Source organism: Prenolepis imparis, unplaced genomic scaffold, assembly GCF_030444845.1.
Source record: "Prenolepis imparis isolate NDT839.2.m4 unplaced genomic scaffold, iyPreImpa1.0 SCAF_9, whole genome shotgun sequence".
Lineage (NCBI taxonomy): Eukaryota > Metazoa > Arthropoda > Insecta > Hymenoptera > Formicidae > Prenolepis > Prenolepis imparis.
Window position 1 is genome coordinate 6,595,409 of NW_028141167.1, and position 16,860 is coordinate 6,612,268.

General features: G+C 37.0%; 1 protein-coding gene across 1 annotated transcript in view; it reads left to right on the plus strand.

Moving 5' to 3' along the window:
* Nucleotides 1-16,860, plus strand: part of LOC145940555 (uncharacterized) — a 108,704-nt gene that overhangs the window by 23,751 nt on the left and 68,093 nt on the right. The window contains exons 2-4 of the mRNA XM_083045830.1: nucleotides 653-853; nucleotides 945-987; nucleotides 9,739-9,775. Coding sequence (XP_082901956.1) covers nucleotides 949-987; nucleotides 9,739-9,775 — 76 coding nt within the window. The 5' untranslated portion in view covers nucleotides 653-853; nucleotides 945-948. The remainder of the gene's footprint in view (nucleotides 1-652; nucleotides 854-944; nucleotides 988-9,738; nucleotides 9,776-16,860) is intronic.

The following is a 16,860-nucleotide window of genomic DNA, read 5'->3' on the forward strand; positions in this document are numbered from 1 at the left end:
ATCAGCTGATTTCTATCAAAAAATAATAAAGCAAAAATTTGCTAATTAAATATTCTAGCTTATATATTTATATTTATATTGTGTATGTTATAATTTGCTAATTAAATTTAAAAATAATAATATGGTAAAAGTTATAAAATAGTAATATGTTGTAAATAATATGTTGTAATACCTTATTCTCGATTAATATTTCTTTTCGAACGAATCTCCTTCGAGTTTTAATTAATTATTAATATTAAGTCGTGTATATAGTATCGCGCGCGCTATTAGAATGAAGTTGCCGATATTTGTAGCCTCGGTCATTACCGAAACGCCGCGAGTATCAGGCAGTTGGAGCTGCGTCCCGCTGTGATTAATTAGTAAGCATAATCATTAGAAACGATTTCTAACCTTTGTATTGTAATATTTATCAATCGCATATCATAATTTCAACGTTAATATGTAGGCGTAATTGTTCGAAACGCATATTTCGCGAAAAATTCGATGCAAAATCTCTTGCCAACATAACCCAACTTAATCTGTTGTCGCGCACGCGAATGTTGCGATTCGTGGATATATTTATTGTTAATTCTAGTTTACATATTTATATTGTGTATGTTATAATGCGAAATAATAAGATTACTCTAATATGTATGTATTTTATTTGTTACAGATAGCATTGCGATACACAATGCGATTCACGCGTCGTGTCGGGAGTGTCGTGTAAAGTTTCGCGCGTCGGGAGTGTCGTGTAAAGTGTCGGGCGATCGTAATTATTCGTGTTTTCGCGAGTGTCGTGAAGGAGGTCGACGGTCAACCAAGAGAGGAGGAGCAGGCCCGGGGAGGCATCGGGCGACATCGGGGCAACTGTGAGGTATGCAAAAACATTTTTGCTAAACTGCATCGTTTATGAGATTCGACACACACATATGTATATATACATAATTTGAATATTTTGTTTTCAGATCAATGTGCTGTGTACTACCAACTCCGCTATTGCACGTATCGGTGAGTGAGAAATTATTTATTTTATAATATTTCTATAGCGATAATAGGGGTGTATAATATGTACGAAAGTTGATACATATAATGTTGATGTATATATAATGTTGATATATATAATATGTATGAAAATATTAAAATATTAATATGTTTTATATAATATGTTATAATATCTTATTCGCGATTAATATTTTTTGACAAAAATCAACTGATAATTGTCAAAAATATTAATCGAATTTAAAATATTATAACATTCCTTTCTAAAAAAGGCATATTAATTGTAAGTCGATTCTCGCAAGTATTGTTGCATCTTTTCCGCGATGCTGATTGACTGTTTCGATTCGCATTATGCGTTATATTTGTAGCATCGAGGCTGTCATCACGAGGATTAGTAGTTTAACAGTTTGTTCAAAATAAAATTAAATAAAATAATATGTTTGAAATAATATGTTATAATACTTTATCCGCGATTAATATTTTTTGACAGAAATCAGCTGATAACTGTCAAAAATATTAATCGAGTTTAAAGTATTATAACATATTATTTAAAACTAATATTATTATTTTATTTTATTTTATTTTGAACAAACTGTCAAACTGCTAACCCTCGCGATGATAGCCTCTCGATGTTACGAGTATAACGCACAACGCGAATCTTGACAGCCAATGATAATCGCAGAAAAGCGCCAACAATAAAGTTCAATATATGCGAGTATCAACTTTACATATCTTTTTTAAAAAAGGATTTTAGATACACACTCATAATAAATGCCTTGAAGACAATTTCTTCGTCGAATGCATCGCGTTTAGATATTTGGATCATGACTTTTGATTCGCCAATTAACAAGTAGTTATGTGATCTATTATGATTAAATGTAAAATTAACAAAACGTATTATAATTTCTTTTATCTTCTGTTCGGTGATGATAACATTGTCAATTTATCTCATAGTCGCAATGCGTGAATATGTTTAGATGCATTTGATCTGAAAAGTTTAAATTATTTTCAAGTATTCGCAGAATGTAGCATCGCATCTCCGCGTTAGTGATTCATTTGATATAATCGTGATATCAGTGCGGCGTCAAAATGCAGTGTCAATGTAGTGTCAACGTGACTTGAATGACACATAAATGCGTCACTGTAACGTCAATGCAGTGTCAATGTAATGTCAATGTTGCTTCAATGCAGCATAAGTGTGGTGTCATTGTTAACAACAAATATAGAGTCATATTTGGCTGATTAGTGCGTGCACAATTAACAGCATTTTCGAGTGCTTAATTAATGCTTTTTTAATTTAATAACACCAAATTTTTATTAATCGATAAGAAACATTTTTTAAAAGTGAAAACTTTAGGACACTCTGTGTATTATACGGTTCGAAAAGTTATCTCTCTACTTCTTTTCTTCGTATAATCTATGTTGATTCAATTCTAGTCAGACTCTCACACGATTTCGAGAGATCGACTCGGATAATGACCGTGCCCCCCGTGAAGTCTTCATCATCGTGCTTCCCCTTCTTCTCTTAACACTTTACCATCGCGCGACTCTACCTTACAATTCGATAAATTGAATTTCCTGTAATATGATAATGTTATCATTAGCCGCATGTGACGAAGACGAATGACATGATTAATCACGCCAATCGCGTGGGCTCGCTAACACAATTCCGTCGACTTGCATTAACGCAAAAGCGTCAATCGTCATTTTTTTTTCTTCATAGATGTGATTTATAATGCTTAACTCGCGCATAAATTTCAATTTCTCAACGTTCCTCCTTTGAGCGTCCACTCTCGAAGGATCGATCTTTCTTTGATCCTTCGATCTTAATTCGCCGAAACTTTCGAACGTCGGGGCTCGGCCAATCTCGGTGTAATCGCTCTTTAAGCAACACCTGGGACACCCCACGTTGTAACGTTGTTGGCATTTTTATTCGTCGATTAATACGCGGGACGCTCGCATTTGCATCGAAAAAGTCGAAAGGATTTACGCTGAAAGGAGACGTTGATTAATGAGGCATAATTGTCGAAAACATAAATTCGGTCATGATTACATTATAATAGAAACTTCGCACCAGCTTAGTTGCCAACATCTCTTTCACGATTTTGTATTTCATAAAAACATTTTGTCTAATTTAAATTATTTAATTATTTAAAAAAAATATATTTAATAATTAAGATACATGACAATATAAATAATGATATAGATATAGACAGATATATTTTCGTACTTTGAGATATTTCAACATTCGATAATTCTAATGTTTAAACTGTAAAACTCCATAAAGCAAAGCTATTCGGAATTTCTTACTGAATGATTAAAATTAATCAACATTTTTTGCATTCATAATTATTTTGGAATCTTGATTGTCAATGGGACGCTGCTGATCGCGAAATTTCGCTTGGGGACCATTGGAATAAAAGTGGACGCTAATGCGCTCGAATTATGCTCGACCTTGGCTGGTGGATCGAGGGAGAGAGAAAGAGAAGGAGAGATAGAAGGGGGACCAATTCGGGCGTAATCGCCCTTCAAGGGGCATCTAGGTGCCGGGTGCGCTTGGGATGTACGCACGCCCGACGCGCGTTGCACGGCAAAAGAAGAGACGGAGCCGAAGTTCCGGTGATCCGCGAGGAATCTTAATGGCGAAGCCAGGCGGCCGCTCCGCGGGCGCACAGGGACGTGCAAGAACGCTCGTCCTTAACCACCTTTAACAAATTGCGGCCGTGGTGCAATCGTTGACCGACAAGAGAGAGAGAGAGAGAGAGGGAGAGGGAGGGACCCTGCGTCTAGGCTCTCGTTTTTGTGCATCCGCCGTGAGCGCGTCGACGTATTCGTGAACATGCTCGTGCGAACTTGCATGAAATATGCACTCGCGCGCGATTCCCTCGATATATGTATAAGTGGAATATACAGGTTGTGCCGGAAGCACACGTAGTTTCTTCTAAACCAATTTAAAAACGAATTAGTGTAATTGCAAATGACAATTTTTTTTTTTTTTTTACATATTACGTATCTTAGGTCTGTATTTATGGTCGCATCTTTACTGGAGAATTATTAGTTGAAATCAGTCTTGAACTTAACAATCGATACTTGAGGGAGAGTCCTTGTGTACGTATTAATATTAGTTTTTGAATCTGGTGTCAGTGGGGTAGTAAGTTGGAAAAAAATCATAAATGTAGGTATATCATTTCAGTGTATGTTGGAAATGATTTGAGAAGAAATTGAATTTAAATATTAAATAACACTTTCAATAGTTTAAATTTTCAGTTATGAGAGAAAAGCAGAACTCACAGGAATCTTTATTTGAGAGACTCGAAAATTGATTTTCAAAGAAATAGTAAAATCGTCAATAATCATTTAATATATAAATAATATAAAATTATGTAATGTGGCATATAAAAAATATATATCATGAAAAAACTTTTCATAAAAAGAATTTTTCAATTAAATATAAAATTAGTTTAAATTAAATCAAACTAAATTTACTGAAATTAAAACAATTACGCGTTTATAGCAAAATTCTCAGTAATGATACATGATGCGAATTGTTAATGCGTTATGTAAGGCGATGACTACATTTTTATTTGGAAATAGTCCTTTTAGCGGGCGCTATATTTTTCATTTCATCTTGATTTTGCCGATGCGCTTTTAAAAAATTAACCACCGGCGGGCACGTGTACGCTCACGCGCGCACACGCGTGGAAAGCGCACGTGCCGCACGTGATGCACGCACGCACATTTCCTATAGGTAATCAGACGCGTACCACGGGGGTGCGTTAACCTTTCGATCGCGAAATCCCAGTTTGCGAACATGTGAAAAATAAATTTCACTGTCTGCAGCTTTTGCTCGTCAGTGGTGTCCGCGAGAATTAGTTCTTGCTTGATCAATTCAATATTATTTCTTGGAATTTTTAATTGAGAAAATTTTATCTAATGATGACAAGTCATTAGAAAATATGTATATTAAACAGTTTAGTAAAGTTTTCCATAATCAATTAGATATTTAAAAGAAAATAATTAAAATTAATTACATTCGAAATAGTTCAAATTAAAATAATTATTTCCTAAAGATAGAATATTTCAATTCTTTTACAACTAACATCGAAAGGAGTCTAATGACGAGAATAGAAACTGATGTCGATTTAATAATGACGCGTCGACTTCAACCGGCGACTGCAGCGAATTCCCGCGTTAATCTTTTCCTCAATTTGCTCGCCGGGATCTAGGATATTGGAAACGTAATCGACCATCCTTCCATTCTCAGGCCGCAGTCATGCAATTTGTAAACCACCGCGTTTTAATGCGTGAGACAAAAAGATCGGTGATAACGGCACGCGGTCGGTCGAGATGAAGCGAAAAGCGATTTCGCGCTATGGATCGATTCGCCGTATGAAACGCGGCGGCCACATAACGACACTTATGGCAAAATTGCGACTAGGGAGGACAAGAAATGGGAATGGAAGGGAACAGAATTGAGAGAAATGGGAGCTTCGCGCTCGAGTTTGTTCCCACACCAGATCTCTTTTCCAAATTACGGCGAAACGTATATCAGTCCGATTTATTTGCGAAATAAGATAATAGAAGAGCAATTATCTAATTGACTCTTATCTATCTCTCTTATCTGCATTTTAAAAATTTTTTGTTTAATTATTTTTTTTTAAAGACATGTGTGTATTCGAATATACATCTTATCTTTTTTGGACTCTTCGTCCTCGATAAGAATTAAATCTCCATCGAGTTCTGAGAGAGATCAAGAGAGAAGAGGCGAAATCAGGACACGAACACGAGAACGACAATGTCGACGACAAACGTCGTAATTGGTCTCGACCATCCTCGGATGACGACGATTCGCACGTGCACTTCTCTCGTCTGGCGTGATAAGTAGGATGTCACCCGTTACATCCGTGGTATGTGTGTACGTGCAATTGGTGGTTGGATACGCGTCCCGCTACATGCAAAAAGCAATCCGGTGTGTGTTGTGGTTCTCCATAGGGTCGTCCTACAGTGGCTGATGGACGTTGGGGGGGAGAGAAGAGGGAAACACAGGAGCCAGGGAGGGGTAGACACAGCCGGCCGCGAAGGGAGAAGCGAGGGGGGAAGGTGGCCCGGCGGGAGGAGGGTGGACCGTGGGGCTTTAATGAACCAATTTAAATGCATGCGATGATCAGTTGGCCTCTGAGCCCTCTTCTTCTTCTTCTTCTGCGGGCTCTTTCGACGACGACCGGCTACCTTTACACGATAGGCCACGCCACACGACACACGCTGCCTCCTAGGATCTTACTCGGCCGGAATAGTATACTCCGTCGCTGCTCTGCTGCTGCCCCCGACACCCCCTTCGATCTCTTCTGTTCGCGCGATGGCCCCATCGACAGAGAATCCCTACCTTTTCTTTCCTCCTTTCTTTCTTCGTACACTATACCGCCACTTCTTCCGCCCTTCCCGTATCTTCATTCATTCCTAACCCTCACCCCCTCCGTCACCTTCCTCACTCGTTCACGTTCCCGTTCCACCGTCTGGAAGCTCCATCTCCATTTTTTAATGAAATCGAAATTGCAATGGAGAGCGTTGCGCGCGCGTTTCTTTCTCTTCGTCTTCTCTACTTCTTCTTCTTCTTCTTCTTCTTCTTCATCATCTTTGTTTCTTTCTTTCTTTCTTTCCTCCGTTTCTCGTTGTCTCGTGGACCAGTGCAAAAGATTGGTGGAGAGAGGCAGAGGGATAAAGGGAGTTCTACTGCGGATGCGAAGTGTTGAAGCTCCGGGCGACAAGCGGGATTGTATTAACCGGTCGCTGCGAATCGTCCTACGAGAGATCTGCCAGTGAAGAGAAAACGCAGATCTCTCGCCGATCTCTCGAGATTTCCGCGGACGATTTGTCGGAAAAGAACTCTTTTTTGCCCGCAAGGATATTAATCCTGAGAATGGCGCGATTGTGGTTAGAAAATATCCGCGAGTTTCTCGATTATTATGGTTAAATATATTTATATATACATATACATATTATATACAATATATATATATATATATATATATATATATATATATATATTATATGTACATATGCACACATTGTTTAATATTTAAATATACTCGACCTCTTTGTGATTTTATTTTTTATGTCAATATAATTTATATTTAATTTTCAATTTAATTTTTATTATTTTGTATATTGTTATTTCTGTGAGAAAGTATGCTTGGCGTAATTTTTATAATTTTTATGATTTTTAGACGCATTTAATAAATAATTTAGTAACAAGCGTTATTTTTCCTCTCTTTTTATGAGAATCATTAAGAAATTTTTTCTTGATAACATGTATAATTAAGGAAAACCTGACAGTTCTGGAATTAAAGTCTCGCTCCGCAAGGTTGGCGAGAGGAAGATAGCTTCTCTATGCACCTGATTCATTCGATGCGACACGGGAATTGATACTCCTCCACGTTCCTTCTCGCGTAACAGGTATCGTGTGGTTAAGCCCGAGTCTTAATAATCGGGTGGATGAAGCGGGTGACGCGGGAACAAAGCGACCGAAAACCATGGGGGATCTCCTGTATCGGCACCTGCTGGAATCCCCGTAACACACACGAGGGGGGCAACGAGTGCAACGACAAGACGCCGCGGCGCCTTGTAAAAAGCACGATTCGCGTCACCCCATGTCGACCCCCCGCGATGCTTCGATACCCACACCGTGCGATATATGAAATGATGGCGTTTCATCAATCTGGAGATGATGATCCAACTGCAATTTTGTTGTTTTTCAGTATTTCATGTTCCCGCGAAATTGCGAAAATATTTTAAAATAACAAACTGATCAAATGTAGTTGTAATTGTTAAAAATGAAATTTTTAAAGAAAAATTAGTTTCTTCCATTGATATTTTGATAAAATTTATTTATGTTATATATATTGTTTAGAAAATATTAATTAATTTTTTTTTACTTTGTTCAAAATAACTTGTATAAATAAATGCAAACACACTTGCCATTTATTTATTCAAGAAAAATATAGAAAAGAGATATTCTTTGAATTCTCAGCTATATTAATTAACAGAGGATGAGTAGTCTAGATTGTAATGAATCTGGAGATAATCCAACTCATCTTGAGATATGTACGATTAGATCCATAACACAACCAGTCTCCCATGACTTTTCGTTTTATTAGTAAGAGGAACCAATGCTCTACTTTGTAAAGAAACTTTGATCACAAAAGTTATGTGCTCTACCTGCGAGTATTATACATTTAATGCTACAAATATTATTTTTTATATATGTTAAATTTCTTTTCCGATAGTGTGGTCTCATCTTTCCGATAATATCGTTAATAGCACAATGAATCGTATATCATTATTTTAGATGTACGAGATGTTTTTTTCATTCATTCTTTCATCTCTTCTTTTCTTGTTTTCCTTTTATATCTTCTTTCTTTCGATCGGGCAGATCAAGGCCGAATGGCTGTACCGATCATCATCGGTCGAGCAGCCGTACCGCGAATTAATTAACAGCGATAGACTTTATTTATAGACGCCATGTCAAGGTCGGAGAAAGGGTTTCCCGAAGCTTCCGTCGACGGGGAGATTAATGTCCATTCCGAGTATCGAAGAGATCCCTAAAAGAATTATACGAAAAATGAACCGGTGGTCCACTCGATCCCGCCCTATCGAATCTTCGACAAAAATTCGGCCTAACTTGCAATTAGAACAAGTCGTAAAAATTCCTTCAACATTTCTTCAACGATTAAAAAATACTAAATAAAAATAATTAAAAAATTACTAAAAAAATACCTTGTTTAAAAGGTGTGTACGTGTGATTATTGATAACGGTACGTAAATAAAAAAGGAATTTTTAATAAAATTTAATAATTTATAAAAATCAAAAACAAGTATGCGAAATGAAGTGGCGTATCTGTTTGTGCATAGTTTTATCCCTCTGCGACTTTATATATATCCGCCGATTGGCGGCTGCACGCACGAACGCCTACGCACGAACGCCTACCTCCGGTTCTCTCTCCTCTTGGAGCCGTCGAGTCTCTCTGATCGCCGTATTGACGTGTGTTATCAGTGATCGGCGCCCGCATGGATCGTACAGTAACAAATGCATGCGGCTTTTATATTCCGTTACGATCGCCTTGCGCCAGGTAGGGTAAGTGGGTAGATAGGTAGATAGATACCTACTACGTCGTGCGCCTGGATTGAAGATCACGTAATCTCCCGGTTATTTGAATAACACCGTCTACTTCAGCTACTTTATCTCTTATAGCAACTATCTATAAATCGTATATAATGATATATAATATTTTATTATAACGGAACTTTTAGCAAGAAAAAAAAAATATATATATATGTATATATATTCTTGCTTAAATTAAATTAAAACATTAAATTACAAAGCAATACGATGTATATCGAGACCTTGAAATTATAAAATTGTAATTAAAAGACGCTGCAATGTTTCAATGTCAAGTATTATGTACATAAAAGTAATGACAGGCTAATTGACTAGGTTCGTCTCTATTCACATTATTTGACTCCTTTATTTAGCTATAACAAAAAGTAGAGAAAAAGACTGTTATTTATAATATCTCATAAAAAAGTTTGTACTTAAAAAGAAAAAACTAGAATTTTTTCGACAATTATATAATTATCTCATGTGCAATATCTGTTTATTATTGTATGCATTGAATATAATACGATGCGTACAATAATAATTCTTTGAAATATTAATTCTTTTTAGCGCTGTTATAATTTGGATCTTATATTTGTATGTTACAGATCCAGCTTCTCACTACTCTGCTGTTGGGCATCGACGGTGAGTCAGAAATTATTTTATTTTGAGGTAAAACGAATTTGTGAAAATTATCATAGATTCGTTGGTCTAAAAAGGACAGAATAAATGAAACTGAATATATATATTTTAAAAGATTTTTTATAAATATTCATATACGCCAGTATACATTACAACCAGAAAATATTTCTGTTACATAGCAGATTTAATTTAATTTGTTTAATGAAGAACGTGTTAATGATAATATTAATTGTACATAATTGTGATAAATTATAATGCGTTAATTTTATTATCATAATTTTAACACATTTATTCATATTGATCAATATAATTTGACTTAAGATAAATTAAAACAAATTATAAAATGCAATATTAAAATGTAGCAATGTTGAATGTATAATAGTATTCAAAATATTAAAATAAGATTCAATGAATGTTCCGCGGCTATTTTATCGCAGAGAATTTTTTTATATAACTTATTTTAGGATCTCTCTTTCATGTTAGTTATGTCAAAACCTGATTTTTTCAAATATATATTCTTCAAACACGCTACATCATTAATACAATTTTAATACAAACAATGTGATGTATGCAATATAATAACGATATTATATCAATATGCAATTTTAGATATTTAATATCAGGATAAAATTTTTTATAAACAAAGACATATATAATGTAAGAATATAAAAAATTTACAGTTTGTAGCAATTTATCGTGTGAAAAATTTATCTTTTTGAATCTCATATTATTCATTATAAGTATTTCATACATTTTTGAGATGAGATTACGTGCAACAACTGATCTCTAAAGATTGATATCCAGAATGAGTATGACTATAGGAACAACGAAAGGTAGGTCCAAAAGAATGGATATAAGTTACGCAAGATAAGCGGTCAATATTGACTAGAATGCGTAGAACATACGCAAAGTAAAATACATATTTCTATACATTTTTATATTCCTTGCATTTATGTGCAATAATAATCGGAAATAGAAATGGGGAAACGCTGCGTTTGTAAATTAATTAGGGCTAATTAGGGCCATTGGTAATTTAATACATCTTTAATTCTATCATCTTTATTATGTCAATCATACTATCGAATACTTTTAAAACGCTCGTGTGTACGATATCGTATACAGTTGACATACAGTACCACATTGATCATGTTTACGATTCATAGAAAGTTACATTTCTTGTCGAACGATAATCTCATCGAAACCGGCCCGCTCCTACGTCGTGAATACGTTGTTTTACGCGCGGACAGGTATACGCGCCCGTGTACATTAACTTTCATAAATTCTCGGCTCTTCGACGCCGCCTTTTTCGGTAATGATACTAAAATATTTCGGCTTTTATCCGCTTTTATCCGGCTTTTGACGCGTCGTCCAATTTTTATTACCCCATCAAAGGATTCTGTATCTTCTACACCATTTTTTATATCACCCACGCGCATTAATACAAATTACATGCGCTTCTTATATTTTCTTAATAAAACATCAATTCTAATAGAATAATTAGCATTGAATATCAAAAGATAAAAATATGTTTAAGATATTTTGTAATAAAAAATTTGATGAGATTCTTTCGCCAATTTATTTTTGATGACTTCGAGACGCCTGTGTCTTATTAAAAGCAATACTCTTTGCATTCGAAGAGCGCAAACTTTAAATCGCGATTCAAGATTTACCTCTTATCATTTTCCACTCGTATTCGTTAGCACGATTGGTATCAGCTCACGCAATGCGTCGAATTTATAAACAACATTGTACATTGGATCCAACGAGGTTCTGCGTGACTTCATATCCATCGCGAACCCCCGGCACACGCACATCGCGCATCGTCCACCCACCTATGTACACGCGTGCGCTCGTCATCGTCAGGTGCTGTCGAATCGACGTGTTTTGTCGATAATCAACGTCTATCGAATGCGTAATCGAGTGCAAGCTCGCCCACGTACCACCCACTTTCCTTCGCCCTCGCTCTCCTCCGTTCATCCACCTATACCTATCATCTACCCCTATCTCCTCCCTTCCGCACTCTCATTTTGCGCGGAGCGAAAACGCTTTCATGAAAATTCGCCCCGTCGTTTTCCGTGTCGCAATGCAGCTCAGCTGTCGTTCGACCACCCGGTACCGTTGATTACTTTCCTCGCTTTTTTTTCCCTCGTATTTTTTTTTGCACGCCGCACGCAGGGGTGGAAACGTTCGTCGGAACGAACGAACGAACGAACCAAGGAGCTGATGGCGGGTATACACGACGTATTTTTCATTTTTTTCCCCGCGCGCGATCGTGTCGTTCTTTCTTTCGTTACGAGTAAGGTAAGGACGGCGGCGAATGGGATATACGAACGAGGTGGAGGTGGTGGTACAGCGGCGGCGAATGGAGGAATGATATTTTCACCGGGCGCGCGAGCTAAATTACGGGCGCGCGATGGAATGCGCATGCTACTCGTTCGCCGCGCTCCGTTGATGAGTGCCGGTGCCGCGGCTACGATGCTACGAGGCTGATTATGATTACTTTTCCGATTAACGGCACCCGGAGATACTACTAGGCGATACGTTATCGCGTACAGCGAAACGGCAACCGAGATTGCAACGTCGAGAAGGATTAATATCGAGTCCCGTGATTTCGGACTGACGGTAAATGACGGTAAAATAACAGCGATACCATGCCATAGGTACACATTAATTGAAGTTCTCATGCATTCTTGGAAATATGCCTGTGTGAAAATCCAGAGATTCTCTCTCTTTCTGTCTCTTGCCTTGCTCTAGATCAATTTCGATAATATGGGAGGTTTAGTTAAATAAAATTATTATTTTTATACAACACATGAAATTTATGTCTAACATCTGAAATAATTTGTGGAATTGCATCTTTAAACATTTTAATAGAACGAAGCAGATTAATGACCAAGTTTAGAAAATCCAGAGATTCTCTCCTTTTGTCTCTTGCCTTGCTCTAAATCAATTTCGATAATATGGGAGAACGTTTAGTTAAATAAAATTATTATTTTTATACAACACATGAAATTTATGTCTAACATCTGAAATAATTTGTGGAATTGCATCTTTAAACATTTTAATAGAACGAAGCAGATTAATGACCAAGTTTAGATACATATGGCTAAATAATACTAAGCGATTATTTCGTATCGAGATAATTAATATTTCCTTCACTTTAATGAGCAATACGGGGGCATGTTACGTTTCTTGCGCATCGAGAGCACCGTCGCCGCAGGTGCTAAGGGGGCGATATCTTCAGTGGGGCCCATAGCCGTAGGGGCGAAGACGGCCGAGGAGCCGGGGAGAGGGCGATTTTTCGCCCCGGTGGCTCCCGCCCTGCGGCAAACATCGCCTCCTGCAAAGTCACGGCGGTAAAATTTAGTACCCCGCCACTAAATTTCTTAGGTATTCCAATATATTCCGCGGTGCGTATCTACCTGTTCCGCGGACCTTGTCTCTCTCTCTCTCTCTCTCTCTCTCTCTCTCTCTCTCTCTCTTTCTCTCTCTTTTCCTTCTCTCTTTATCTCGCGCTCTTTTATTCCCTCCTGCTTCCTCGGCTGTCTTCCTCTCCCTCTCCTTCTTCTCTTTTACCATACATCTCGTACTTGTTCTTTTCCTCTCTCTCTCTTTTCTCTCTCATCTTTCTCTCTCCTTCTATCTCTCTCTCTCTCAAGCGAGACGAGCGTTTGTTGCACACGCTCGACTTTAAAAGAAAAGGCACGAGATGAGGATAGGCGTTCCCATCGGAGTTATTAATGGCTTTGACTTCGTTGCTATGGATATCCATAAGTCTTTGGCCTGCGAGAAAAAGAGAGGATGCGCGAGGGAGTTGCGGGAAACGAGAAAGAAATAAGAGAGAGAAAGAGGAAAGGAGAGGAAAGAGAAAGAAGGAGAGAAAGACCTCTCGGACTTCTCTTGGACCTCGGGGCCGCTGCCGGATCGAAGGACGTGAAACACGAGAAAAAGGCAGAAAGATGAAAAGAACGGGGAAGGTACATTGGGATTTGTCAATTTTTTGAAGGGATGGAAAAACAACGAAAAGATTGAGCAAGACACCGATCGCTATCGATAATAATTAGTAAATTAATCTATTGCGATATTTAATCGTTTTCAGAAATATACTGATACATTCAATATCTTATACAATTTCATTCATTTTTTAACATTGTTCGGTTCGATATTCTTGTCATATGCTGTTTTTCTAAAGATTTAAAATTTAATTGCTCATTTTTTAAGTGTTTGTTAATGTTGATTTAAAATTATTATAAACAGTATGAAGATATATGTTAAAGATACCCTTGAATATCTAATCAAAAAGAAAACAAGAGGATAAATATAAAATAATGCAATCTATAAAATAAATTAAAATCGAATCCTAATGTAATTAAATAATTCGATGTTGTTGATATTATTAGAAACTAGCCAACCTTGTTATTACATGATAAATAATACGTCGTATCATAACGGATGGCAATGCATACAAGGAAGAAATACTTTTATGCAGTAATTGGCGAATAAAATCAATTATCAGCATTACTGGCTCATTAATGAATAACATTATCGATGCACGATAATAATTTACAATAATTAGACTCGTGTGGCAGGGGCAATAATTAAATTGAAAACTCCATGAGATATATTTGCGTTAAACTTATATTAACAATATCAACCGTAGATTTGATCCAACTAATGGATATTTCATATATATAGGAGAAATATATATGTATATAACTTCTCTATTACATAGCTATATAAAAAAGCAGCAATCAAGTTTATTATGTCACTTATTTATTAGACTAAAAAAATATATACATATATCGAAATGACGGGAGAATAATTAAATCGCATACTAAAACGTTTCTTTCGGTATTGTGCAAAGATGGGATAATATTATTCATTCGGCGAAAGAACCCGAGAGTTACGCATCGTAAACGGGCACACGCGGTAGCGCGATCGTTCCAATATCAATTACAAGCGAAAATTAATTACCCCGGCAGCGCGGCGGATAATGAAGCTTATTAATTCCGATGCTAAGAAATGAAGGAACGTCGCGGAACGCTCGCCGTCGCGCTCGACGCCGTTCGCGGAAAGAAAGAACGCCAATTAATTATTGCCAGACGTATCACTGGATCCTAATCAGCGGGCGTTATCTCTCCGATGTGCAATCAAGCCGAATTGACCTTACGCATATATGCAAACGCACTCGTTTGTACAGTAAATCGAGAGACTCGACGACAAGTCGTCTCGTCGCTTCTATATTAGTTCCCAAGTCAGCCATTTATCTAGATTATTCCATTTTTGAAGGATTTCATTTAAGATTTAACTAATAATAATAATACTAATTCGTACAAAATGATGATTCGGGCAAGTCTCTCCCCAAGTCGCCAGTTTTCAAATTATTATCGAACGGCACAGCACTGCGTTTTCAGGCATACCTCGTATAACAGAGAAGCTCTCTGACAAGCCGCAGAAAATCGAGAAACCGTTCGAGAGAGTGTGACGAGATCTCGAGGACACGGGCTTCCTAGTCGCGCGTGTATTCGAGAAAACGGGATTGCTCGTAACGCCTCCTTCGCAACGTAACCGCGCGAGAAAGCGGGAGATGGTCGGCGGGAGATGAAGCGAGAGGGCTGAAGGAAAAGGAGTAAAGTGTGAGTAAACATAATGGTAGAAATAACGTTTGCGAGAAGATGACGAGAAGAAAGATATAGAGAGAGAGAGAGAGAGGTCGGCGGTAAGAAGGTGGTGGGTCCAGCCGTTCCTATTCGCGGCGAGAATTGAGGTATTGTCGGTTCGCTATGCGAGCGATTTCACGTGCGAGTAGCCGCGTTGATCGCGCGAAAAAAGGAAGATTTGCTGGCGAGCGAGCGTAATAGCGGGAATAGCGCCGAGGAGATGCGATGCGTTGTTCCGCCTCCTAGAGGGAAGGCGCAAATCCGATCGCCATACATGGCGAAGGGGATTTCGAGAATCGCGGAGAAACTATGGATAGAAAAATCGCGAAGCGATCCACAGGGAGTGATTAATTATATAATTTCTGAGTTTAATTCAATCTTTGTAAAAGATAATTGTTAGGCATTTGATCTATTTTTGCAAATAAATAAATTAATCTTTTTCATATTAAATATTATATATATTTAAGTACGCGAAGAAGAATGAAGATTTTCGTGAAATAGTTTCTGTCAATAACAATTTATTGATTATCAAAGCAGAGCTTAATAAATTAGATAAGATTAGTGATAAAATTTTCGGATTTAAAGGCGGAGATTTTTGGAAGACGTTATCACCTTCTAGAGGGATGGTGCAAATCCGATCGCCATACATGGCAAGTGAATTTCGAGAATCGCGAAGAAACTATGGATTGAAAAATCGCGAAGCGATCCACAGGGAGTGATTAATTATATAATTTCTGAGTTTAATTCAATCTTTGTAAAAGATAATTGTTAGGCATTTGATCTATTTTTGCAAATAAATAAATTAATCTTTTTCATATTAAATATATATATATTTAAGTACGCGAAGAAGAATGAAGATTTTCATGAAATAGTTTCTGTCAATAACAATTTATTGATTATCAAAGCAGAGCTTAATAAATTAGATAAGATTAGTGATAAAATTTTCGGATTTAAAGGGGGAGATTTTTGGAAGATGTTATCACCTTCTAGAGGGATGGTGCAAATCCGATCGCCATACATGGCAAGGGGATTTCGAGAATCGCGAAGAAACTATGGATAGAAAAATCGCGAAGCGATCCACAGGGAGTGATTAATTATATAATTTCTGAGTTTAATTCAATCTTTGTAAAAGATAATTGTTAGGCATTTGATCTATTTTTGCAAATAAATAAATTAATCTTTTTCATATTAAATATTATATATATTTAAGTACGCGAAGAAGAATGAAGATTTTCGTGAAATAGTTTCTGTCAATAACAATTTATTGATTATCAAAGCAGAGCTTAATAAATTAGATAAGATTAGTGATAAAATTTTCGGATTTAAAGGCGGAGATTTTTGGAAGATGTTATCACCTTCTAGAGGGATGGTGCAAATCCGATCGCCATACATGGCAAGTGGATTTCGAGAATCGCGAAGAAATTAAGG